Raw genomic sequence first — 25635 nt, 5'->3', positions numbered from 1 at the left:
TAAATCGCTTTCTGCTAAACTCTTTGGGTCCATGATATTTATATGAACGGTAAGCTCACTGGGCCACCAGGGCCTTTTCCCCCATTCCTGGGGCAAGTGAGCCCAAGAACCTGGGACACCTAGTTACAACAGCAAGCATTCACATGGTAAACAAATATCTACCACTCTTGGAAGGCTGGCCATAAACCTCCTTCCAAAAACTCCTTGTCCAATTAAAAACTCCAATTTTTAAATATTTTTCCTTCTAAGTCCCACAGCATCCAAGGAAGCAGTTAGCTACTGACCAAAAATCAGTATAGATCCTTTCAACTGGCCATGTCTCTTTCTTGACCAACTGATTCACTGCTTGATTTGCTCACTGGTAGGATTTACCTGCCCCTATTACCTTTCAAAAGATACCCTTGAGTGATCCTATAATGCTGAAGCTATCCACTTTCTGGAGGTACTGGCATATTGGGTAGAACTATTTATAAACCAGGGCAACTGATCTTTCTCTTTTTCTCCAAAAAAAAACAAAAAACAAAAAACAAAAACAGACCATGAGCCAAGGAGTGCAAGTAGCTTCTAGAAGCCGGAGGAGGTAAGGAAACAAATTCTCCTCTAGAGCATATAGCAGAAAAACAGTTCTGCTGACACCTTGGTTTTACGCCAGTCAACTGGTAATAGGGAATTCCCCATGAAGCCATAACTACAAATTAAGGAAGAAGTATTGGTGTATTAGGCATAGGTGTCATAAAAGTCTGAGCTTATGCTCTGTGCTTTTAGGAGCAACTCAAAACTAATATTGCATATAATTCTTCCCCTTGATGATTGAGAACTACTGCACATAAAAAAATTTATGAACTGGAGGATCAGGGAGCCCAAGTTCATTATGGGCAGGTTACATGGTAATCTAGTGCCCATGGCCAAGTGTTATATCGCACTCAGCACAGAAAGTCAACACCAGAACAAAAGTATGCCAAATTGCAGGGTTTTATTGCCGGCGACCACGGAGGACTCACGTCTCTCCAACCCGTGGCAGAGAAAGAAGAGTGACAAGACCTTTTTATACCCACAAAACCACCTTGGGAGTGGGGGTGAGGAGCAGAGATGGGAATGAAAGCTGTCAATCACCTCCTAGGCTGAGACGAGGGTGAGGGGGCTCCAGACATTCCAAGGGCCAGGGGACTTTCGTCATTCCGATTGCCATCTAAGTGGTTTACAGAGGTCAAGGTAAACATTAGTTTATACATTATTTGGACAGGTAATTTTAGGTTACTTGGCGCCAGGATGGAATTATCTGGGGGTGCTTACTTTGGTAAACAAAGGCCAGCAATTCTGGCAGTTACAGATAAGAGAAAGTATGCAGCTTGTCCTCTCTTTGCATTTTGCAAGGTAATCTTAGTAGTTTACAGAAGCCATGGCTAGCAGTCATTGTGAGGAGAATGGAAACAGTTTTTCCATTTTAAAATGGCATTGTACTGGTTCTAATTCTAGGCCAGCTATATCACACAAGTATTCAAATTCTACCAAAGTGCAAAGACAATTTAGCTGTTTTTAGAGAAAAAAAAAATTATCTGAGGAAAGCTGCCTGGCTTTTTCTCAAACTTTATGTATTTACACTGTGATTATCTTGTAGTGGTCTAGGACTCCGCAGGGGATCTCTATCTGCAAAAGACATTTTCTTTCGGCAGTCAGATGGAAAAATGGCAGAGCAATTTGCCCAAGTAGAAACTGCTTCACATGCTTCTTTTGCTCTGGGTCACACATAAAATCCACACCCTTACAGTAGTATTTTGGAGCAGTAGTACTCAGAAGTCATGAGTTTGCCTTCAGAATCTAAAGAGCCCTTTCTGTAAAGAATTTCAAATATATTTGTTATCCCTCAACTCAGAGGAGATATTTCAACATGTCCTAGACCACTGAATCCCTAGTAAACTTCAATTAGATGACAGGTATCTGAATTTTTGTGCAATTTTTCTCATTTATCATCTTCTGGCACTCTTATGAAGGCATCTAGGATATTTGTTATTTCTTGCTCAATGGGGCTATTCATCATTATCTCATCAATGTAATGGATGACCTTGATAACTTATGGGACCAGACTAGATTATAACAGAGAATGAGACTTGACATAGCCCAGAACTAAGACAATGGAAGTGTATTGTGATGCCTGCCAGATGTAAACACATGTCTTCTTATGAATTTTGCTAAGAGTTATGGAGGGAAAAAAAAACTCTCCAGATCAACTGCTCTGTGCCAAATATCACAAATATCAAATATGACTTATTAAAAAAAAAAAGACCATATCTGGAACAGCTGTGGCAACTAGAGTAACCACCTGATTACATTGAGAATGTAATTCCCACCATCATTTTCAGGATCTATCTATCCTATGTAAAAGCTATATAATTAAATTGAACAGCAATGGAATCATCACTCCTGCATCTCTTAAGTATTTAATAGTAGCACTGATTTCTGCAACTGATCCAGAAATGTAGTATTGCTTTTGGTCCACTGTTTTGCCAGCATGAGGCAATTTCTGAAGATACCATTTGACCCTTCTTACAGTGATGGTCCTCTTTCTAAACATCAAGGAATTGATGAAGGGATTCTGCCAGTTGCTGATCTGTTTATTCAAACTATGCATTCAGAAAATGGGTGTGGTTCAGGTAACTACCATTAAGAGATGAACCCAGGCCAAAGTCCTTTTATCGTCTAAATTTCATAAGCTCCTAACTCTGGCTGGAGGACCAGCAATAGCATTTCACTTTCCAGGAATTAATGTTGAAATATATTTTTCAGCACTTTGATAAAGAGGGATACTTCTGAGGGAAAAAGTTAGGGATGGATAATAAAACTGAAGATGATCACCCCATTTCAACACCTTATCTGTCATTATAAGCTTCTGGATTCCTTCCTCTAGAGTACACTAGAAAGTTTCAACAATTCTATTTCATCCAGTGCCTATACTTTGGATAACTCATCAGGAAAACTGTTAGAGCTTCTGCCAGTTGCTCAAGCTAATACACTGATTCCAGAATCTCTGGTAGGTACATCCTCCTTTCTCCCTTGTCTAACACCCTTAAGCCTATTCCCATATACATCCCTAAGGTTTCTACCAATATGAATTGGTAAATTATTCTAGGGTTTAGACTTAGTACTTATTCACCTAAGATCTGCAGGATTTAAGTTTAATTATGGATCTCAAAGAAATGAGTGGCAGTGGAGCTGGATTTAGAAGTGAATTATTCCCCTAAATCAAGAAACTCAGGTGACATCATTACAGGGTTTTCGGGCAATCAACACTAGGAGAAATAACTGTTTCCCAGCAGGGAGAACCAGCAGGATTTGGGGGATACAAGGCAATATTTATTGAAATCTATCCAAATAATCTCATTTTAATTCTCAGGATCCTTTATTTCCCATTTGATACCTTAATTCTAACATAAGAAGTCTACTGAGGCCACAAACTCATTTGCATTGTGTTTCAGCCAACTTCTGGGTCAGACATTGGGTTTTATTTTCAGAAGTTATGATTCTATTTCTATAAAAAATAAGGGTTTCTTTTAGGGTAGTCAGAGAAGCTATCTGGTTAACCGACCATTAATTAAAGGCCTAAACTTGTCATTTCTTTTCTATCAGTTCTCCAGTGCAGTGAAAATAAGCCAGCACATCTCATGGTCCTTGTAGTCTTAGTTTTAATCACAATTTTCCATTGCAATAGCTACTTGGTTTCCCAAAGCTACTTGGTTTCCTTTCTTCTACAGATACTTGACTCCATGATACTATGTATAAAAACTAATAACACTGTTATCAAAAACTCAGAAGGAAGTATGTAGCATGAGAGAGAAAATATATATTGTTTTAAAGAATACTACACCTAAATCATTAAAAACACACTGGAGATAGAAAAATGGTCATTAAGGGCATTGCCAATGAATGCTCAGAAGGAAATGGGGAACATGTTACTGGAAACTAGAGGCAAGGGAATCCCTGTTATACAGTAAAAAAAAAAATTGGCTGAATTATGTGTTGCAGTTACGCAGAATACAAATTACAAACTCGACATTTAGTTGAGAAAATTTTCCAAGCAAAGTGTTGAAAGTGTAGTCTGGTTTCTTACTGCTTACAGTAAAATATAAGAGGAAAAGGAAAGATTAGGGGAGAACTGGTAAGCAAAGAGGAATAAAGACTTGATAATTCGGGAAACTGTTAGCCTGTCCAGACCACAAAAGAGACTAAAATTAGGAGTCACTGTCAGCTAAGCATGTTCTGCATAGAACACTAAGATTTGCAGAGCTGGACTGAATTTCACTAGTTCCTTGGAAAGATCAAAAGGTCAGGGTCAAAAAGAAATTTGAAGATGCTATGCTGCTGTCTTTAAAGGAAAAGCTGGCCGGGCACGGAGGCTCACACCTGAAACCCTAGCACTTTGGAAGGCCAAGGTAGGCGGATTGGCTGAGCTTAGGAGTTCGAGACCAGCCTGGGTAACATGGTGAAACCTAGTCTCTACTACAACACAAAAAATTAGCCAGGCATGGTGGCATGCTCCTGTAGTCCCAGCTACTTGGGAGACTGGGGCAGGAGAATTGCTTGAACCCACTCGAGACATCAAGCCACTGCACTCCAGCCTGGGCGACAGAGCAAGACACTGTCTCCAAAAAAAAAAAAAAAAATACCATGAGCCAAGAAGTACAAGTGGCTTCTAGAAGCTGGAGGAGGTAAGGAAACAAATTCTCCTCTAGAGCATATAGGAAAAAAACAGTTCTGCTGACACCTTGATTTTACTCCAGTGAAGCCTTTTTTTGGACTTCTGACCTCCAGAACTGTAAGATAATAAAGTTGTGTTGTTTTCAGTTACTAAATTTCTGGTAGCTTATTACAGCAGCAGTAGGAAACTAATACAGACTTTTGGTTCCTAGAAGTGAAGTACTGACATAAAAAACATCTAAAAATGTGGGAGTGGCTTTGTAATTGGACAATGGAGAAGCTGAAAGAATTTGAAGAGCATTATAGAAATCAGTGAAAAACACCAACCAACATATTGAAAAGGTTCACTAAACACCAGGCAAAATTAATACAAAAAATTACATGAGTACATCATAGTTAAAATGCTAAAAACCAATAGGAAAGAGAAAAATGAACATGTTATATTTATATATTATATTTCTCAATATGACCTAAGTCTGACGTGTCAACAGAAACTATAAAAGTCATAAGATTGGCTGTGTGTGGTGGCTCATGCCTGTAATCCCAGCACTTTGGGAGGCCGAGGTGGGCAGATCACCTGAGGTTAGGAGTTCAAGACTACCCTGACCAACATGGAGAAATCCCATCTCTAAAAAAAATACAAAATTAGTTGGGCATGGTGGCACATGCCTGTAATCCCAGCTACTCAAGAGGCTGAGGCAAGAGAATAGCTTAAAGTCGGGAGGTGTAGGTTGCAGTGAGCCGAGATCACACTATTGCACTCCAGCCTGGAGAACAAGAGCGAAACTCTGTCTCAAAAAAAAAAAAGAAAGAAAGTCATAAGATTATGGAAAAATACCTTCAAACATGCTAAAATATAAATAATACCTTCAAACATGCTAAAATATAATTATATTCTTCAAAGACAAAATGACATCGACAACAAAAATGTTGAAGAAAATTATCTCTAATAAAAGCACAGAACTGCTGGAAGGAATGAAGGACACTAAAAGAGTAAATACAGATGGCAGACAAAAATGAACCAGTGACATTAAGCAAATCCATTAAACAAATAATGCATACTTTAGACTCAACTACCCAAAGGTAAAAAGTAATATCGGTGGCTGAGTCTATGACATTTACACTGATTAGTAATGGTAATGTTACTTCTCAAGTATTGGTAACTGAGCAAATTCTGTCTTGACATATGTCAGTGCAGTGGCATAATGATGGCTCACTGCAGCCTCAAACTCTTGGGTTCAAGAGATCTCCCACCTCAGCCTTCTGAGTAGCTAGGACAGGTTTGTGCCACCACACCCAGCTAATTTTTTAAAAATTTTTTGTAGACATGGGGTCTTGCCTAGGCTAGTTTCAAACTCCTGGCTTCAAGCAATTCTCTTGTCTAAGCCTGTAAAAGTACTGGGATTAAAGGCATAAATCACCTGCCTGATCCCTTTTAGTAAGCTAGAATAAGAGAACTATAAATGTTATGATTCATTATATTTATATAAACTATTACATTTATGATAAGGAATAGCATTAACATTTTGGAAGCAAAATATGTTTAAAAGTTTTTAATCTCATCATTTAAATACTTTTCAAGGCTTTTAAACATGTTCTCTTTGGTTTGAGAATGTTATGCACTTTAAATATATGTGATGCACTTGAAAGAACAGAAAAAAAAACAAGAATTTTTTTTTTTTTATAAAAAGCAAAGGATTAATTATCATAATATTCAGGATAGTGGCTACCTCAATGAGAAAACAATAGAATGGAGCAAAGAAGGAAGCATGATACATCCAGCAGTACTGAATATTAATCTACCTCTTAAGATGGGTATCATGTTTAAAAATGTTCATGTCATTATTATGCATCAAAACTTACACAGTAGAACTTGGGGATAAGTGGTTAAAAAAAACTTACACAGTCCTTCATAGGTACTAAAAGGTTATTTAATGAAAAATTTAAAAGAACAGAGGTAATGAAGTGAGAAAGCTTGATTTATTATTCCTAATCAAATAATTAACAGAGATTTGTAGAAGGAAGTACCTGTTTCATTTCCTGTTCCACAACCATTGTGGATCTGCTGTAAGCCAGGAATTGGCCGTGTTGTCAGATACCAAACTGCATGTAGGACATCTGTGGCATGTATACGATTGTGATCTAAAGTCACCAAAATGTTTTTCTGTTAGGTTTGACATACAACATTTAAAAAGTACAAGAATTTCCTAGTCATAGTATATCTTTGTAAAAAATGTGTGACAATAATTCCCCACAATTGAATTTTATTTCACCTAAAGTCTCCTGAGGTGTTAAAAAAAATTCTCTTTTAAAAACATTCCCATATACTATGAAAACAGAGCAAAGGGGCCAAAGAAAACACAGGATAACAAAAGTGTATTAAAAGGCATTGGAAAATGTTCTTAAGATTGCTATTTTGTGGCTTTCAAGAATATCATCTAAGTGTCTGGATTACAGAAATTCATGTTGGCACACAAAACAGTTTTGTACACAGAACAGTTACAGATTCTAATTACTTACATTTTCGTCCCCCACAAAAAGAGTCAGAAATACTATGTCTCAGGCTTGCTATAGAAATTAAATGCTAAATAACATGTGAAAGCATCCAGCACAGTGTCTGACACATTGTATATGGTCAATAAAGCATTAATTTACTGAAATTCAACTATGTGAAAAGGTAATGTGGTATAGTGTAAAGATTATTAGAAGTCATATAGACCTAAAACTAAGATCCTACTTGGATATCTATCTAGTTTTATAATCTTGGGAAAGATCCTTCTGAGTTTACTTCTCACCTATGAAAGGTAGGTAATACAACTTTTCCAAAAAAAGATTAAATAAGAAAACCTATGTGAATCTAATAATTGCAGTTAACATAGATATCCAATAAAAATGCAACCCTTCAACAATTATTTAATGTATATGTATGCATTAGTAGGTAATATGATATTGTTTTGCCTTATAGACATGACATGGTGTTGATCCACTGGGAGCTTAATTATTATTAATAAATCACCACCTTTTACTGACCATTGACTAAGTATCATGAATTCTGATATGCGCTTTATATAAATTATCTTATATTATGGCTACCTAAGGAGTAGGTACTATTGTTATTCCCATTCACAAATTTTTAAAGTTTAGAAAAGTTAGGTCCAGAGACTATTTTCTTAACTAATATATCCTAATTGAAGCTGACAGTGAACACTCCTTACCACCTCTTTCTTTCCATTTCCCTTGAAGTCCATCTTAAAGTAACACTATATTCCATTTATAAAATTCAACCACTTTTTAAATGCATAATTTATAAGTGAAAATGACAGTATACATAACTCACCTTATTAAACATTATTAATGAGTTATGCCAATTGAAGAACAATTCACTACTTATAGAATTAATTTCCCCAAAAATTTGTCCACATGGAGGGAAACTGTAGATAATACATAAAGACAGTCCCATCTTTTCCTAACATGGAATCCAAATTATATTCAAACATAATATCTAATAGCCATTAAATTATTCCATAAACCAGAACACAGTTAAACACTGAAATTATATGATAAATTTTAAACATTTTTAAGTGAATGATTTTCTGAAACTCTTGACTAATTTTTGAAAAGATAAAGTACTCAGACAAATAATATTTAAAATAGAAAGATGTTTACTATATAACAACTAGGTGAAAAAGCAGATTATAAATATGTATCAATATTATGACTGCCTTTACAAAAAATTAATTTATGTAAGAAGAGCTCTTGGAGAATATATACCAAAATGTTAACAGAAAACAGACAAAATGTTAGCAATAGTTTGTTAAACCTAAGTAGTACAATACAGATTTTCTTTTTAAATTTCCATTAAAAAATTTTTCAGGCCAGGTATGGTGGCTCACACCTGTAATCCCAGCACTTTGGGAGGCTGAGGCAGGTGGATCACCAGAGGTCAGGAGTTTGAGACCAGCCTGGTCAACATGGTGAAACCTCATCTCTACTAAAAGTACAAAAAATTAGCCAGGTGTGGTGGTGGGCACCTGTAATCCCAGCTACTCGGGAGGCTGAGCAGGAGAATCACTTGAACCCAGGAGGCGGAGTTGCAGTGGGCCAAAATTGCACCATTGCACTCCAGCCTGGGCGATAAGATCAAGACTCCATCTCAAGGAAAAAAAAAATTCAAACATGAAGTTTTAAAAGTGTTTAAGGGACTATCTGAAGAGAAAGATGACAAAGAGTTTCAAAATCCATATTATTTGAACTTAAATAATAAGATATATTAATACTTACAAGGAATGTCTCGATAGCCATTTTCTAATGCACGAAAATAGTTCATAAATTGTTGACTGGGAATTTTAAATATTTCCAATAAACCAGTGTCTTGAAATAAGGTATACATAACCTAAATGTCAATTAAAATAAAGTTTACTTTAAAAATCAGAATTTCTATTTGTGGCTGAGTAAAATGTTTTGTGATTTGTATTTTGGAATATTAACATATGTCTTTAAGTTAATAATTTATTTAAAACTTGCCTACAATTAATTCTTTCCAAAAAATCAGAATGGAAGCTATCACCCTAAAGTCCCTGAAAGTTAAAGAAGACTAACCATATGTACCATGTCCCAATTTTTAAATGTTTCCATTCTTCTCCTTAGCTTTTTATTCCTAATTTACTGAAGGTCATGTGAATTCTATTCTAGTCTAGTCCCGAGTAGTAAAAAAAAGTCAAAACAATACAACATTTGTCACATTTTTATTCCTAAGGAATTTCAATGAGACGAAATTACATGTCTTTTACAAAATTTAACCTTATGTTTTTGCATTTCATAAATTAAATATTAAAGTAATTAATGAGAGTAATATTTTGCAAAGGTTAACCTGATGCTGTTATGCGAACCCATCAGATAACCCTGAGTCTGGGTGGTAAAATGAAAGTATTTTTCCATGGTTCTAGCATGAAATGAAGCTTCTGGCCTTGGGTAAAGTAAAGGGAGGGCAAGTGAAAAAAATGAAGCTTTCATTTCAGTGGTTAGAACTAGATCATTTTTCGATCCTTTTCAACCTCAACATTCAAGAAAATGTAAATCTTTATTATTTCTTTAGTATAAATTAAATCCCATTAATATGGTCAAATAAACTATGATATATATAATAGCATGATCTATATATTATATATAACTGTTTTATGTATATGCTTGAATTTTTTGGAAAAAATGATGTAATGAACAATGTCATTGTTGAACTAGTGCCTAAACCATTATATGATATTAGAGTTTGCTGAGAAAAATTAATTTATAGTTTATTTTATTTATTTATTTATTTATTTATTTATGAGAGAGTTTCGCTCTTGTTACCCAGGCTGGAGTGCAATGGCTCAATCTCGGCTCATGGCAACCTCTGCCTCCTGGGTTCAAGCAATTCTCCTGCCTCAGCCTCCCGAGTAGCTGGGATTACAGGCACACACCACCATGCCCAGCTAATTTTTGTATTTTTATAGAGACGGGGTTTCACCATGTTGACCAGGATGGTCTCGATCTCTTGACCTCGTGATCCACCCGCCTTGGCCTCCCAAAGTGCTGGGATTATAGGCGTGAGCCACTGCACCCGGCCTTAATTTATAGTTTAAAAGTAGATATTTGAAAGCAAACCTGACTGAGAATCCTTCCTGATTTCTCTCCCATCTTTTCTACAAGTTCAAAAATTGGAAAATTCCAGTTGCTCATCTTTTCTATTAATGAGTCATACTCTTCTACTAAAATCAGTTCCAGTGATGCCTCCTGTTCAATCTGTACACACAGGAAAACAACAACAACTTTACTTTATCTTTCATAAATATTGCAAAATCCACATTAAAATGAGAACACTTATGATTAAACATTAAAAAATAGTCAGTACTATTTTCTATAATAGTTATCCTCAAATATACTCTTGTCTGCCCTTGTAATTTTTCTTTCTAGAATGCTATCTTCAGACAACTAAAAACATAGGCATAAGACTTATTAATCTTCTTATACCATTTTTATGAATAAAAGTATTTTATTTCCAAATTATCACACAAATCCAAAGTCTATTATTTTCATTTTAGTAGTTCCAGGTATCAAAGGTAAGAGAAAAAAAGCCCCATATCCTTATATTGGCATTTATTAACAGAATAATTTTTCAAAAGAAATAGATGCTTCCTTTCCCTAAAAGCCTAAATTTTGAAATTTAAGAAACTATATTGCTATTATATGTAGATTATCTTCATTGTTTTTAATAACATGCACATATTCTCTATACCTTAACATATGCAAAAGAAAATATAAGAATAGAAAATAATGTATTTTTTATAAAACTAAGTAAAAGGTGTTCATTTAAAACTGAATGCAGTTTGTTGCTCTAGGATGATAGAATTAGAACAAATTACTGTATTTTCTGTAACCCAAGAAATATTTCAGTTATAGTAACTTATCAGTAAAAAAAAAAAAAATTAAAATTCTATTAATCTTGTTCTGGGCAAAAGTAATGAAGCCAGTACTAACAGTATTATATTTCACCTTAACATAATCACATTGAAAGTTTATCTTTTACATTTGTTTGCTGTTCATTCTGTGCCTCTTCTGTTAGCCAATTATCACCTTCCTGAAGTAATTTTCTGCTGTCTTTCTTCTCCGTTTCTTCTTCTTGTTGAGTTTCCGTAAGTTTGAATGATGCTTTTGAGAAAATGTTTTCTTCTTCACCTTTCAAAAAATATATATAGTAACAACTAAATATATACTAAATATATAGTAACAACTAAATACATATAGGGCACATTATACTAGGAGGAAAATGTGCCCTATATGTACAGCTTTACATGAAAAATAGTTATTAAAAATATTTAGATAAAGTAAACCATAATGGAGTTCAATCTAAATTATTTCATGACATTATTAAGTTGTATCTTGCTTGGCTATTTTGTCTAGATACCTTAAGCTCAGGCAACAAAGACATTTCATGTATTGGACTCACCTTACATATCTACCCATGGATGCTAAGTGGATATTCTTTATAAAAGGGAGAAAAAGAAAAATTTCCTATCAATAGAAATTTTCTTACCAATTTGATGTAAACAACTTCCAACATCTCTTTTAGATATAAAAACTCTAAAATCATAATTATAAATCAGTAAGATTAAGTAACATGTAAACCTTAAACCACAATATTGTAACTCATGATTTATTTCTCTATCAATGTAATTAATAACATTCTTTTCTCAAATGACATGGAAAAGGAAAGCAGTATTGGTAGTTCAGTAGTATTCATTCACATGTTAAAAAACATTCATAAAAAAAAACATTCATATTCAATCTATTTGTAGTACTTTAAACAGGGAACTTATCCAAAACCTATCAAAAGTAGAATAAATAACTTGTGGTGTATTTACACAATTGATCACTACAGAGCAAACAGAATGAACTACAATATGGATGATACTTAAAAATAAAATGTTCAGTGAAGGAATCCAGGCACAAAAGTACATACTCTGTTCAAAACCATATGATAAATGAGAAATCATTGTCTTTGGGACATATGATTGGAAGGGAAATGGCAAGTAATTTTGAGGTGTGGGTAATATTTGGTTTCTTTTTTAAAAAACAACTTTTATCTTAGGTTTAAAGGTACATGTGCAGCTTTGTTATGTAGGTAAGTATGTGTCATGGGGTTTGTTGTACAAATTATTTCATTACCCAGGTACTAGGCCTAGTACCCAATTCATATTTTTTTCTGATTCTCTTCCTCCTCCCACCCTCCACCATCAGGTAGGCCCCAGTATCTGTTGCTCTCCTCTTTATGTCCATGTGTTCTCATCATTCAGCTCCCATTGATAAGCAAGAACATGCAGTATTTGGTTTTCTGTTCCTATGTTAGTTTGACTCCAGCTCTCTCCCTGTCTCTGCAAAAAACATTACCTTGGGTTTTTCTATAGCTGCATAGTATTTCATGGTGTATATGTATCATATTTTCTTTTCTTCACCTTTTCTTTTAGGAAAATTATAATAATTATTTATTACTTGTTCCACTATGGACACAGATGGAGCCTAAATTATACAGTAAAACAGAATCTGATTCAAGTCTGAATACTACCATAAAAATGAGTCCTAGCCCCACTGCTTCACTAGCTGTGATGATGTTTTTTTCATTTTATTCGTTATTTTTATGGCTGCATAGTATTGCATTCTCTGTAGGTTGAGTTGTTTTCTTGATGAATCCCAATGTGTGTATATGGATGTTTCAGTTGAAGGTGCTGTATGTACTCACCCCTTCTATTTCTCTCCATGAGAGCAGTGCACACTAGCTGCTTCTAATTGGCCATTTTGGCCAGCCTCCTGTTTTGTTTCTTGATCTGGGTGCTGATTATATTATAGTTACAAGCTATAAACTCATGATCTATGTACTTTCAAGACATAGACTTTTTAAAATTTTCAATATGTAGAGTGTTTTTTTTTTTTAAGTAAAAGGAGTTCTTGGCCAAGTACAATGGCTCATACCTATAGTCTTAATACTTCGGGAGGCCAAGGCAGGATGATTACTTGAAGCCAAAAGTTTGAGACTAGCCTGAGCAACAGAGCGAGTTCTCATCTCTACAAAATAAAAAAAAATTTTTTAATTAGCCAGGCATGGTGGCCCATGCCTGTGGTCCCAACTATTCAGAAGACTGAGCAGGGAGGATTGCTTGAGCCCAGGAGTTGGAAGCTACAGTGAGCCATGATTGTGCCACTGCACTGTCTAGCCTGGTTGACAGAGTGAGATCCTGTCTAAAAAACCAAAAACAAAAAAATTCTTAAGAGTACTCATTGGAGTTGAGTTTCAGAAAACTACTTGCAAATTTTAATTTTTGTATTCATAAATGTTAGTGCAATCTCAACGTAATACAATGAATATACCAAACGATCATTGATTGATTAGATGATGATCTGGAAATATTCTTGTTTAGAAAATACGATTTTTCCAAATGAAAAACATTTAGTTTAAGAAATTAAATTTAGAATATTCAAGTATTCTTGGTTAAGGGCAGTAACTACAATGAAATAGCAATTAACAAAAATTGTTGATACTTGAGGTATATTACATAATTTACTTTTTAATGGTATGGGCTCCTAATAACTGTTATCTTACAGATAATAATAAAAACAGGTGAGATAAATGTAGCATTTCTTTTCTAAAGATGTCCACAACACTGTCTCTTCTCCCACACACTTTTCTGAAATGTATTCTTGTCACTCCTCTATCAAGACAGAGCATTTATTTACCAACCCCCTGGAATCTCAACAGCCCTCATGACTGCTCTGATTAACAGAATATGGCAGAAGTGACATTCTGTTCTGAGTTGGGCCATTAACGGGACTGGCAGTTTCCACTTCCTACTCTCTGAGAATGCTGCCAACAAACTAGAAGAAACCCATGGAAGGGTCATATTTAGATGGACTGGTCAATAGCCAATAGGCACATGAGTAATCCATCTTGGAAACTCAGCCCAATCAAACCTTCAGATAAGTGCTTCCCCAACCAATATCTGACTGCAATCTCATTAAAGTCCTTGGGTGAGAATCTCCAAGCTGAGATGAGTCCACCCAAAGAACTATAACACTTAACATATTATTGTTCTTTTTAAAAAACTTTATTGCATATAATTACATACCATTGAAATCTACCCATTGTAAAATGCCTTAGTTCAGGCTGCTATAACTGAATACTATACAATGAGTTGCTTATAAAAAATAGGAATTTATTTCTCACAGTTAGGGAAGTTGGAAGTCTGAGATTAGGGTGCCAGTCTAGCCAAGATCCAGTGAGTGCCCTCTTCCAGGTTGCAGAGCACCCATTTTACATTGTATCCTCACCCGGTGGGAAAGAGGGCTAGAGAGTTTTCTGGGGTTCTTTTATAATTCCATTCATGAGAGCTGCACCTTAATGACCTAATTACCACCCAAAGGCCTCACCTCCCAATATCATCATATTGGGGTATAGGATTTCAACACATGAATTTTTGGAGGAACACAAACATTCAACCCATGACGTAAGTGTACAATTCAACAATTTTAGTATATTTGCAGTTATCAACAATCATTTCAATCCAGTTTTAGAACATTCTCAACACACCCAAAATGTTCCTTCATGCCTACTTACAGTTAATCCCTCTTCTCACTTTATGCTACCATTGTTGTGATTATTGTTTCTTTAAGTTTTGTCTTTCAAGAATTTCATATAAATGTAATCATATAATATATGATCTTTTGAGCCTGGCTTCTTTCATTTAGAATAATGTTTAGAAGTTCATCTATGTTGCAACATGTATTAGAAGTTTATTCCTTTAATTGCTGAATTGAATTCCATTGTAATGATATACCATGTGATGTTTATTCATTCACAAGTTGAAGGACATTTTTATTGTTTCCAAGTTTGCTCTATGGTAAATAATGCTATTATGCATTCACATAACCATCTCTGAGTGCTCATGTTTTCTCTTGGGTAAATTCTTAGCTGTGGTATTGCTGGCTCATATGATAAGCTGATGCATCCAGATACTGACTGTCAAGAAACTGTCAAAATGTTTTCCAAAGTGGCTATACCATTTTACATTCCCATCAGCAATGCACAAGGGTCCCAATCTTTGCCAACAGTTGGTATTTTTGAATTGTCTTTTTAATTACAGCTATTATAGTTTGAGTGTAGTAGTATCTTATTGTAGTATAAATTTGCAGTTCCCTAATGACAAGTGGTGTTCATGATCTTTTCATGTTTTAATTACCCATTCATTTAAATACTTCTCCAAATTACATTCACCAAATTATCTTGAATATTTTGTCCATTTTTAAATCGAGTAGTTTGACTTAAATTATTGAGTTGTAAGATTTCTTTATATATCATGGAAACAAGTTCTTAATCAGATGTATGATTTGCAAATATTTTCTAAGTCTATTGTTTCTCTTTTCATTCTCTTACTGATGTCTTCGGATATTCAAAAGTTTTTAATTTGGTGAAGCCCAATTTGGCATTTTTTTCTTTATTAGATTGTGCTTTTGGTATTGAATATTAAAATGCTTTATTCAACCCCAGGTCACAAAGACTGTGTTCTACATTTTCTTCTAGAAGTTTCATGGTTTTGGTTCTTACACATATGTCTATGCTCTACTTTGAGTTACTTTTCATTTTTCATGTACATGATGAGGTAAGGATGTAAGTTCTTTCTTTTGCAAGTGGATAGCTAATTGACCCAGAACTATTTCTTGGCAGAGGGGGGAGGGGAAGAAAATGACTGGCCTTTCTTTTTTGAATTGTCTTAGCATCTTTGTTGAAAATCAATTGACTACAAATGCAAGAATTTCTTTTTTGGACTGTCAGTTCTGTTCCACTTATCTACAGGTTCAACCCTGTGCCTTGATTATATTAGCTTTAAAACAAGATTTCAAATTAAGTAGTATATAAAAGTCCTCCAACTTTGTTGTTTTTCAATTTTTTTTTTTGCTATTATAGGTCATTTGTATTTCCGTATACCTTTTAGCACCAACTTCTATCATTAAAAAGGCCTGCTGAAATTTAATAAGAATTGTGCTCAATTTATAAATCAATATAGAAAAACTGTCATGTTGACAATACTGAGTCTTCAAATACATTACTGTGAAATGCCTCTCAATTACTTGGCTTTTTTCTAATTTCTGTCAACATTGTTTTTATAGTTTCCAGTGTATAAAATTTGAACTTTTGTTAAATGTATTCCAACTACTTTATTTGTTTTAATACAATTGTGAATGGAAATACTTTCTTAATTTCAATTTATAATAGTTCACTGACAGTATATAGAAATTCAATTGATTTTTGTATATTGATCTTATATCTGGTAACTTTGCTAAACTTGTGTATTTGTTCTAGTAGAGTGTGTGTGTGTGTGTGTGTGTGTGTGTGTGTGTTCTTTGGAATTTTCCATGTAGAAGGTCACATGATCTGTGAATTGGGAGTTTTATTTCTTTGTTAAAATTCTGGATGGCTTTACTTTTTTTTCCCTAATTTTTCTGGCTTCCCTCCAGTACAGTGTTGAAGTGCTGAAAGCAAAAACCCTAAGATCTTATTCTTGATCTTACGGGGAAAGCATCAGTCTTTTTCCATTAAGGATGATGTCAGCTATGTGTTTTTAAAAGATATCCTTTTTCAGGCTAAGGAACTTCCCTGCTATTATTAGTTAGCATGTTTTTATCACAAAAAGTGTTGAATTTTGTCAAATGGTTTTTCGGCATCTATTGAAATTATCATGCAGTTTTTTTCCCCTATTCTATTACCATGATATAGTACATTGATTGACTTTCTAATACTCAACAACTCATTCATTCCAATATCACTTGACCACAGAGTGATCTTTTCATATTGTTGGATTCAGTTTGCCAGTATTTTGTTAGGGATTTTTGTTTCTATACACAGAAGGGATATTGGTCTGTAGTTTTCATGTGCTATCTTTGTCTGGTTATGGTATCAGGATGATACTGGTCTCATAGAATAAGTTAGGGCCGAGCACGGTGGCTCACACCTGTAATCCAGCACTTTAGAAGACCGAGGTAGGTGGATAACCTGAGGTGAGGAGTTCAAGACCAGCCTGACCAATATGGTGAAACCCTATCTCTACTTGTTTACTTTTTAAACAATCCTTTCAAATGAAAAAAAAAAAACTATTAAATTACACACTTTAAAGGGGTAAATTTTATGGTATTTAAAGGAATTGGGAAGAACCTATATTTCCTGAAAAGGCTTGTCTATTTTTGGTTTACCTTTTTTCCTAGGGTACAACACTTCAGAGTTTATCAAGTTATCCCTACCATGGCGAGCCTTCAACTCTAGTCTCTGCCTTCCTAGTCCCATGAAGCTACTAATAAAATTGCTCATCCTACCAGTCATTGTTCTCTCTGGAATTGGCATACACCCTTTTAATAGCCACAAACTCCAGGCTCACTTTTCTTGGAGTTCTGTCTTCCAACAGATCTTGTACTGGTGATTCACAGAATCTTTTTAGTTCTTCAATGGCTTCAAGTAGACTTTTTAAATAAATAATTCATCCATCTTTTCTAGTTGCCCTCAAGGGGAATGTTGGTCTGAGTTACTTAGTTAACTACTACTGGTAATTCGAGTCATCAATTTTTAAGGTTATAAAACAACTATAATTTCATCAACACTATTTCTTGTTTGAGGATATAAAATATTTCAGAATGATACAATTAACCAGACTTTAAAACAACTCCTCTTTATGTAATAAAAAAAATTTATGCAAACCCTTTTGGGTTTAGATTGTACAGTACAAATTTCAATGTTAATATAAATAATTTCACTATTTATAAACAATAGCCATAACCTAAGAAGACTACATTCATTGGTGCAGCACATTTTTATTGATCGAATTACTTTCACCATCTATTATTTATAGTTTGTTCTTAATAAATTCTCTTGAAGTGTTTAAAAAATAATAATCTTCATTTTAAAGATGGATAAACTGAAGTTAAACTCATTCATTTGCCCATTCTAAAAATCATTATAAGAAATTTCTCTTAAACTCAAGTTCATATAACTTTTGTAATCTCACCTGATTTTCCACAGCAGCAATCTGTACCATCTGATTCAGATGTTGAAACGTATTTCAGTATTTGATGTCCACAGCTTATAGAATAAAATAGATATATATATACAGTAAATGAGGTAAACGTTTTTTACCTAAACACAATTAGAAAATCTGTTTAATTTTAACCAAGGTCTCAACTGCAACACATCCTAACATTCCAATCTCTTTATAAACTTAAGTCTTTAAACTAGAAAAGTGTCTGTGTGTCTTTGAAGGAAACAATATATTTTTGAAAGTGAACTTTGGGTATGAGGTAAACCCTTACTATTAGTAAAGCACAAATAAGATCAAACGCCATATGACTGGGTACTATGAATAGGTACTAGGTAGTGTATACTAAATTAATATTTACTAAGATCTTAGGATGGGTAGAATACCACTATATTTTATCTCAGATGAAAACTATTTAATTAAAAAAATTAATACCACTAAAATGAGAAAAGATTTATTTAGAATAAAAACTACTAGATAAATAACAGAATAGAGGCTGAATCCATCATCTAGTTATAACATAGAATGAGAAAGCTGGTAATAATTATTCAATACAGGAAAGTCCTCACTTAATATCATCGATAAGTTTTTGAAAACTGACACTTTAAGTGAAACAACTTACAGCACATCTTCAAATAATGTCATTTCATTGTAACACCAAAAAAAAATCTGGTCATTAAGCTTAAAGTTAGAGTTTCCAACAACCTATCCAAAATGTTGAGGGCTTAACTGTAATTGAAATTTTGAAACAGAAATAATAAACAGTTGGGAAACTTACCTGTTACACAGATTGCTATCAGAATTTCTAAGCTGCTGGAAAAAATCTGGTGTATTGGGTACATTGCCTAGAGATCTCTGTAAAATAATGCTTGGCTTATTAAGAAAATCAGCAGTATCAGGAAATTCTATATGTGATCGATTAGTTAGAGAGCCAGCAGACACTGTTCCATGGTTGGGAGAATTCACAGGACTCAGACTGGACAAAATACCTTAAAAAATTAAAAGAAAGGCAATAAATAAGAATATATTTATGTGTATGTGCTCGTTATATTTATTTGTGTTTTTATTAATTTTTTTCCTTATTTAAAGAAAGCTTTTTTACATTAATTTACAATTAAATGATAAAATAAATTCCTACATGGGGCCTCAAGACATTCTGGAAACTTAAGCAGTATTTGCCATATTTGTCATGATCAGTGGCTGTTGAGTAAACATCCCTTGTTGGGTAAATATCTACATTTATAATAGGTAACATAGTGTTCACATTTACCTATTATAAATGTAGACAAACAGTATGACATATGGTATGGCATAAATTTTTCTAATTCTTATTGGTCTTTAACTTTTACCTTATGTATCCCTATCAGATTGATTACTCACATGAGCAAAGCATCTCTACCAAATTTTATTGAATTATTTTCAATTCAATAAAATTCGATTTTATTGAAAAACTAAAATTATCTTTTTTGTGTGTGAGATGGGTTCTCATTCCATTCCCCGAGTAGAGTGGCACGATCATGGCTCACTGTAGTCTCAACCTCCTGGGCTCAATTGATCCTGTGGCCTTGGAGACTACAGGCACAAGCCACCACACCTGGCTAATTTTTGTATTTTTTGTAGAGACAGGGTTTCATGATGTTTCCCAGGCTAGTCTCAAACCTCTGGGCTGAAGCAATGCTCCTGCCTCAGCCTCCCAAAATACTGGGATTACAGGCTTAAGCCACTGCATCTGGCCAAAGAACTAAAATTCTTAATAGCATTAAGCAAGTTGAGAATATAATATCATATGCTAACGCAATGTCAGATCCCTTTAAAAATTACATGAAAATATTTCCACCTGATTCATTCATTCAACAAATATTTAGAGTTTACTATATGCTGGAAAATGTATTGAACTTCACAATGGAGAAAATGATACCATCCCCACAACTCAATGAAGATAGAGAATAGTGAAGAATACAAACAAATGCTAAATGCTTAATAAGGAAAAAAAACATAGTGCTTCAGTAACATGAGATGAATCTCTAATTCTGTTTATTTATTCCAGAAACCTTTGCTGAGTGCCTCAAACTAAAGCAGTGTGGGTATACCTGGAAAGAGGCAGGTAGATTTATAACCTTATTTGAAAATAAAGACCCACGTAAAGTGTGATTTAGAAATGAAAACAAGTAACAGTCATTAAGGAGCTACAGTATTTTCAGGCATAGGGGTAAACGTTGATAGATGTGTGCAATGGTGTCAACTTGGTTATGGTGCCCAGCTGTTTGTCCAAACACTAGTCTGGATGTTGTTGTGAAGATATTTTTTAGATGTAATTAATATTTAAATCAATAAACTTTGAGTAAAGCAGATTAACTTCCATAACATGGGTGGGCCTTGTCCAATTAGCTTAGGGCTTTAAGAGAAAAGATTGATGTCTCACAAAGGGGAAAAAATTTTGTTTCCAAACTGCCTTCAGGTTCAAGACTGCAACATTAACCTCTGCTGGAATTTCCAGCCTGCCAGCCTGTCCTGAAAATTTCCTACTTGCCTGCCTTGCAAGCACTCATAATTGTGTGAACCAATCCCTTTAAACAAACTCTCTCTCTCTCTCTCTCTCTCTCTCTCTCGCTGTGTGTGTGGGTGTGTGTGTGTAAATATAATGTTCTTTATCTTTTGCCAATCTGATGGTAAATAGAAGAGCACTATTTCCTCATTACTAATAAGGTTTAGCACATTTCATGTTTATATGCCATTTGTATAGGTTTTTTTCCGTGAAATGCTTGTTCAAGTCTTTTGCTCATTTTTCTATTGGCTTGCGATGATGGACACACTCTAAGGTAGTCCCATTAACCCTTCCCCCACCTGGTGTTTGTGTCTTTGTGTAGAAAACACCTATGACTCTCTTCTTATCAACAGAAAGATGACAGGATGTGACCCCTACAATTGTGTTACATTATGGATTCCATTTTGCTAGCAAACTCACTCTGCAGATTCTCCTTGCTAGCTCCATGAATTAAGCAGCCATATTGACGAAGACCATGTGACAAAAAACTATGAGCAGCCTCTAGGAACTGAGAGTGGCCTCCAGCCAATAGCCATCAAGAAGCCAGAGCCATCAGGAATCTACAACCAAAGGAAATAAATTCTGAGGACAACCTGAGTTTGGTAGCTGATTCATTACCAGTTGATTCTCCAGATGAAAACAAAATAGAATCAACATCTTGTTTTGAGATTGATGACACCTTAAGCAGAGGACTCAGCTGTGTGTGGACTACTGCATAAAAAATTGCTCCATTTGTTGTAATGTGATATACAGCAACAGAAAATGAATAGTTGTCCATAATTCTTCCACTGATGAAGTTCTTTATACAGCTGAATTCTAGTTCTGTTTCAGATGTTATTACTATTTTGAATTCTTTTTATATGACTTCTTTTTTTTTTTTTGACAGTCTCACCCTGTCGCCCAGGCTAAAGTCCACTGGCATGACCTTGGCTCACTGCAGCCTCCGTCTCCCAGGTTCTCCTGCCTCAGCTTCCCAAATAGCTGGGATTACAGGCACCCACCACTATACCCAATTAACTTTTCTATTTTTAGCAGAGACCAGGTTTCACCATATCAGCCAGGCTGGTCTCGAACTCCTGACCTCAAATAATCTGCTCACTTCGGTCTCCCAAAGTGCTGGGATAACAGGTGTGAGCCACCATGCCCAGCCTTTATATGACTTTTTTTGATAAAGAGGTTATTAATTTTCAAGTAGTCAAATTTATTCATCTAATCCCATATGGTATTTTCATGTCTTGTTACAGAAATTTGTCCCTACTCTAAAGTCATAGAGTGTAGCAGCACTGCACATTTTTAATTAAATTTATCTCTAGGTAGGTAATTGATAGCTTTTGAAGCTGTAGTAAATGATGTTTTAAAATTTCATTTTCAACTATTTTCTGACAGTACAGGGTAATGCAATGAATTTTTCTGTACAATTAAAATCTTGCAAAGTTTACTTATTCTAATTACTATTAGTAATTCTATTACTATATTTTGAGATCCTTCTAGAGTTTCCATGAATATAAAAAGGTAATCTGCAAATAAAGGAAAGCGTTTATATCTTTCTTTCCAGTATTTATTCCTTTTTTAATCTTGTCTTCACTGATTGTCTAGAAATTCGAGGAAAATGTTGGAGAAAAGTGTTTACAGTGAACATCTTTATCTTGTTTCCAAAGTCAGGAGGAAAATGTTCCAATATTTCATCATTATATATTATGTTTAAAAAATATTTTTGGTAGAGACTTTATCAGATTAAATATGTTCCCTCTATTCCCAATTTGCTTAAAAATTTTTATGAGTAATGACCAAGTTTATCAAATGAACATACATGAAAAGCTTTCTCTGTACCAATTAAGATGACCATATGATTATTTTTTTTATTCTACTAATGCAGTGAATTTTCAAAGATTAAACAGACTTTACATTCCTGTAATAATACTTCCTAACATGAACATTATGGTATTATTTTAATATATTACTCAATTATATTTGTAACTTTGTTCAGGATTTTTGTATCTATATTCACCAGAGATGTTGCCCTCTAGTTTTTTTGTAATATCCCTTTCAGGTTTCGATATTAGAGATATGCTGGCCTCATAAAAAATGGTTTTCTCTTACCCTTGTCAGTGAAAGAGTTATATAAGATTGGCTGTGTTAGGCAGAATAATCACTGCCAAAGATGTCCACATCCTGACCACAGAATCTATATGTTAGATTACATGGCAAAGGGATATTTAAATTGCAAATGGACTTAAGGTTGCTAATCAGCTAACCTTGAGATGGGGAGATTATCCCGGATTATCCAGTTGTGCTCAATTTAATGGCAAGAGTCCTTGTCATTACAAGAGTCACACATAGCTGAATCCTCTGCCTAAGTAAAAGAGAAGCAGACATAAAAGAGCCAGAGAGATGGCAGCATAAGGATTCAGACTGACATTGCTGGCAATGAAGATGGAGTAATGGGGCCATGGGCTAGGAATTCAGGCAGGCAAGCTCTAGTAAGTCCTCTAGAAATTGGAAAATGAAAAGAAAATGGATTATTCCCTGAAGCCTGCAGAAAGAATACAGCCCTGCTGACACCTTGCTTTGGACCCAATGAGAACAATTTTAGACTTCTGACCCCCAGAATTGTAAGAATAAATTTGTGTTATTTAAGTCACTAAATTTGTGGTAATTTGATAATGTCTCAGTCCATTCAGATTGCTGTAACAGAATACCACAAATGAGGTATTTTATAAATAAGAGAAATTTATGTCTCACAGTTCTGGAGGCTAAGAAGTCCAAGATCAAGGCACTGGCAGATGTAGTGTCTGATGATGGCCCACTTCCTGGTTCACTGATGACCATCTTCTCATATCCTCACATGGTGGAAGGGATTAGGGAGCTCTTTGAGGTATCTTTTATAAGGCACTCATTCCATTCACGAAGAGTCCACTCACATGACATAATCACCTTCCAAAGGCCCTAGCTCCAAATACTATCACACTGAAGATTAGGTTTCAACATATGAATTGGGGTGCAAGTGAGGGGATATTAATATTCAGTTTACAGCAAGTAACTATAGAAAACTAAGGCACTAGATATAATCTTTCATAACAACATTTTCATTAAATATTGGGAAGAATTTACCAGTAAAGTCATAGGAAGGTTTTTAACTACGTTTAATTTCTTTAGCAGATATATGACTCTTCAGATTTTCTGTCATTTTTCTGTAAGTGTTATCTTTTTGTATCAGTGTCATGTCTTTTTCTTTCTTTTGGTTTGCTTTACTGTTAAACTTGTAGATTCTTAAAATGTAAGCTTAACTGATTTTAAATTTTTCTCCTTTTTGCTATAAATTTCCCAAGTCAAAGCACTACTTTACTTTCTTCCCACATTTTAATAAGTCCTATTTTCATTATTATTCAGCTCAAAATATTTTCAATTTTTCATTGTTTTTCCTTCTTTGACCCATAGGTTATTTATAATTTGAGGATTTTCTGAAGATCTACTGACAGATGTTTTTAAATCTAATTCCACTGTGGTGAGAGAAAATGCTTATGTGCTTTTTAAACAGCCTTTAAAGATATCATTCACATGCCACAAAATTTACTTTTTTAAATTGTACAATTCAGTGAATTTTAGAAATTTACAGAGTTGTGCAACTATCACCACTATCTAATTCTGGAATACTTCCATAAACTCAGAAAGAAACCCTATATCCATTAGCAGTCATTCCCTATTCCTGTCCCTCCTACCCATAGTTACAGGCAACCACTGTCTTAGTTCATTCAAGCTGCTATAAAAAAATACTTTAGACTGGGTAATTTGTAAACAACAAAAATTGGGTGCTCACAGTTTTGGAGACTGGGAAGTCCAACACCAAACTGCCAGTAGATTTGATGTCTGGTGAGGGTTCAGTTTCTGCCTCACAGATGCTACCTTTCACTGTGTCCTCCCTCACATGGCTGAAGAGGATAGCTAGCTCCCTCGGGCCTCTTTTATAAGGGCACTAATCTCATTCATAAAGACTCCAACCTCATGACCTAGTCACCTCTAAAAGGCCCCATCTTTTCAACATGTGAATTTTTGAGGTACACAAACATTAAAACCATAGCAACCACTAACAATGCTTTCTATCTCTATAGATCTGTCCATTTTAGACATTTTATATGAGTAGATTTGCACAATTTGTAGTCTTTTGTGACTGCCTTATTTCTCTTAGTATAATGTTTTCAAGGTTCATTCATAGTGTAGCATGTAGTACTTTTCCATTTTATTTTTGTGACAAAAAAAAATTCTACTGTATGGATAAGCCACATTTTGTTTTACCATTCATTGATAGCCATTTAGGTTGTTTCTACTTTTTGACTATAATGAATAATGCTTCTATACACATCTATGTACAAGTTTTTGTGTGTATCTACAGTTTCACTTCTTTTGGGTATACCAAAGAGCAGAATTTCTGGGTCATATGGTAACTTCATGTTTAAAATTTAAGAAACTGCCAAATTGTCTTCCAAAGTGGCTGTATCATTTTACTTTCCCATCAGCAATGTACAGTGACCCAACTTCTGAATTTTTTTTATCAAAATATGTTACTGTCTATCTTTATAATTACAGATATCCTAGTGTGTATAAAACAGTAGCTCCCTGTGGATTTGATTCATATTTTCCCAAATATTAATGATCCTGACCATCTTTTCATGTGGTTATGGGCCATTTGTATGTGTTCTTTGGAGAAACATTTATTCAGACCTTCTATTTTCTTTTCTTTCATTATTATTTATATATATATATTTTGACACAGTGGTCTAGCCGTATAACCTAGAC

The 25635-nt window shown here is 34.5% G+C and overlaps 1 protein-coding gene across 16 annotated transcripts in view; it reads right to left on the bottom strand.

The window, feature by feature from the left end:
- The window catches only part of PDE3B (phosphodiesterase 3B), a 214154-nt gene that overhangs the window by 22798 nt on the left and 165721 nt on the right, over positions 1-25635 (bottom strand). For 9 of the 16 annotated variants that reach the window (XM_078340614.1, XM_078340616.1, XM_078340619.1 and 6 more), the window contains exons 6-11: positions 19075-19285; positions 18270-18343; positions 11255-11403; positions 10333-10470; positions 8974-9085; positions 6721-6834 (exon numbers count right to left, since the gene is read on the bottom strand). In XM_078340614.1, coding sequence (XP_078196740.1) covers positions 6721-6834; positions 8974-9085; positions 10333-10470; positions 11255-11403; positions 18270-18343; positions 19075-19285 — 798 coding nt within the window. Of the gene's footprint in view, positions 1-6720; positions 6835-8973; positions 9086-10332; positions 10471-11254; positions 11404-13194; positions 13288-18269; positions 18344-19074; positions 19286-25635 lie in introns of all 16 variants that reach the window. The other 7 variants (XM_054242129.2, XM_078340611.1, XM_078340613.1 and 4 more) reach the window with 1 other exon arrangement.

This window comes from Callithrix jacchus, chromosome 10, assembly GCF_049354715.1.
Source record: "Callithrix jacchus isolate 240 chromosome 10, calJac240_pri, whole genome shotgun sequence".
Classification (NCBI taxonomy): domain Eukaryota; kingdom Metazoa; phylum Chordata; class Mammalia; order Primates; family Cebidae; genus Callithrix; species Callithrix jacchus.
Note: the sequence above shows the minus strand (reverse complement) of the source record. Positions and strands in the feature narration are given on the sequence as shown.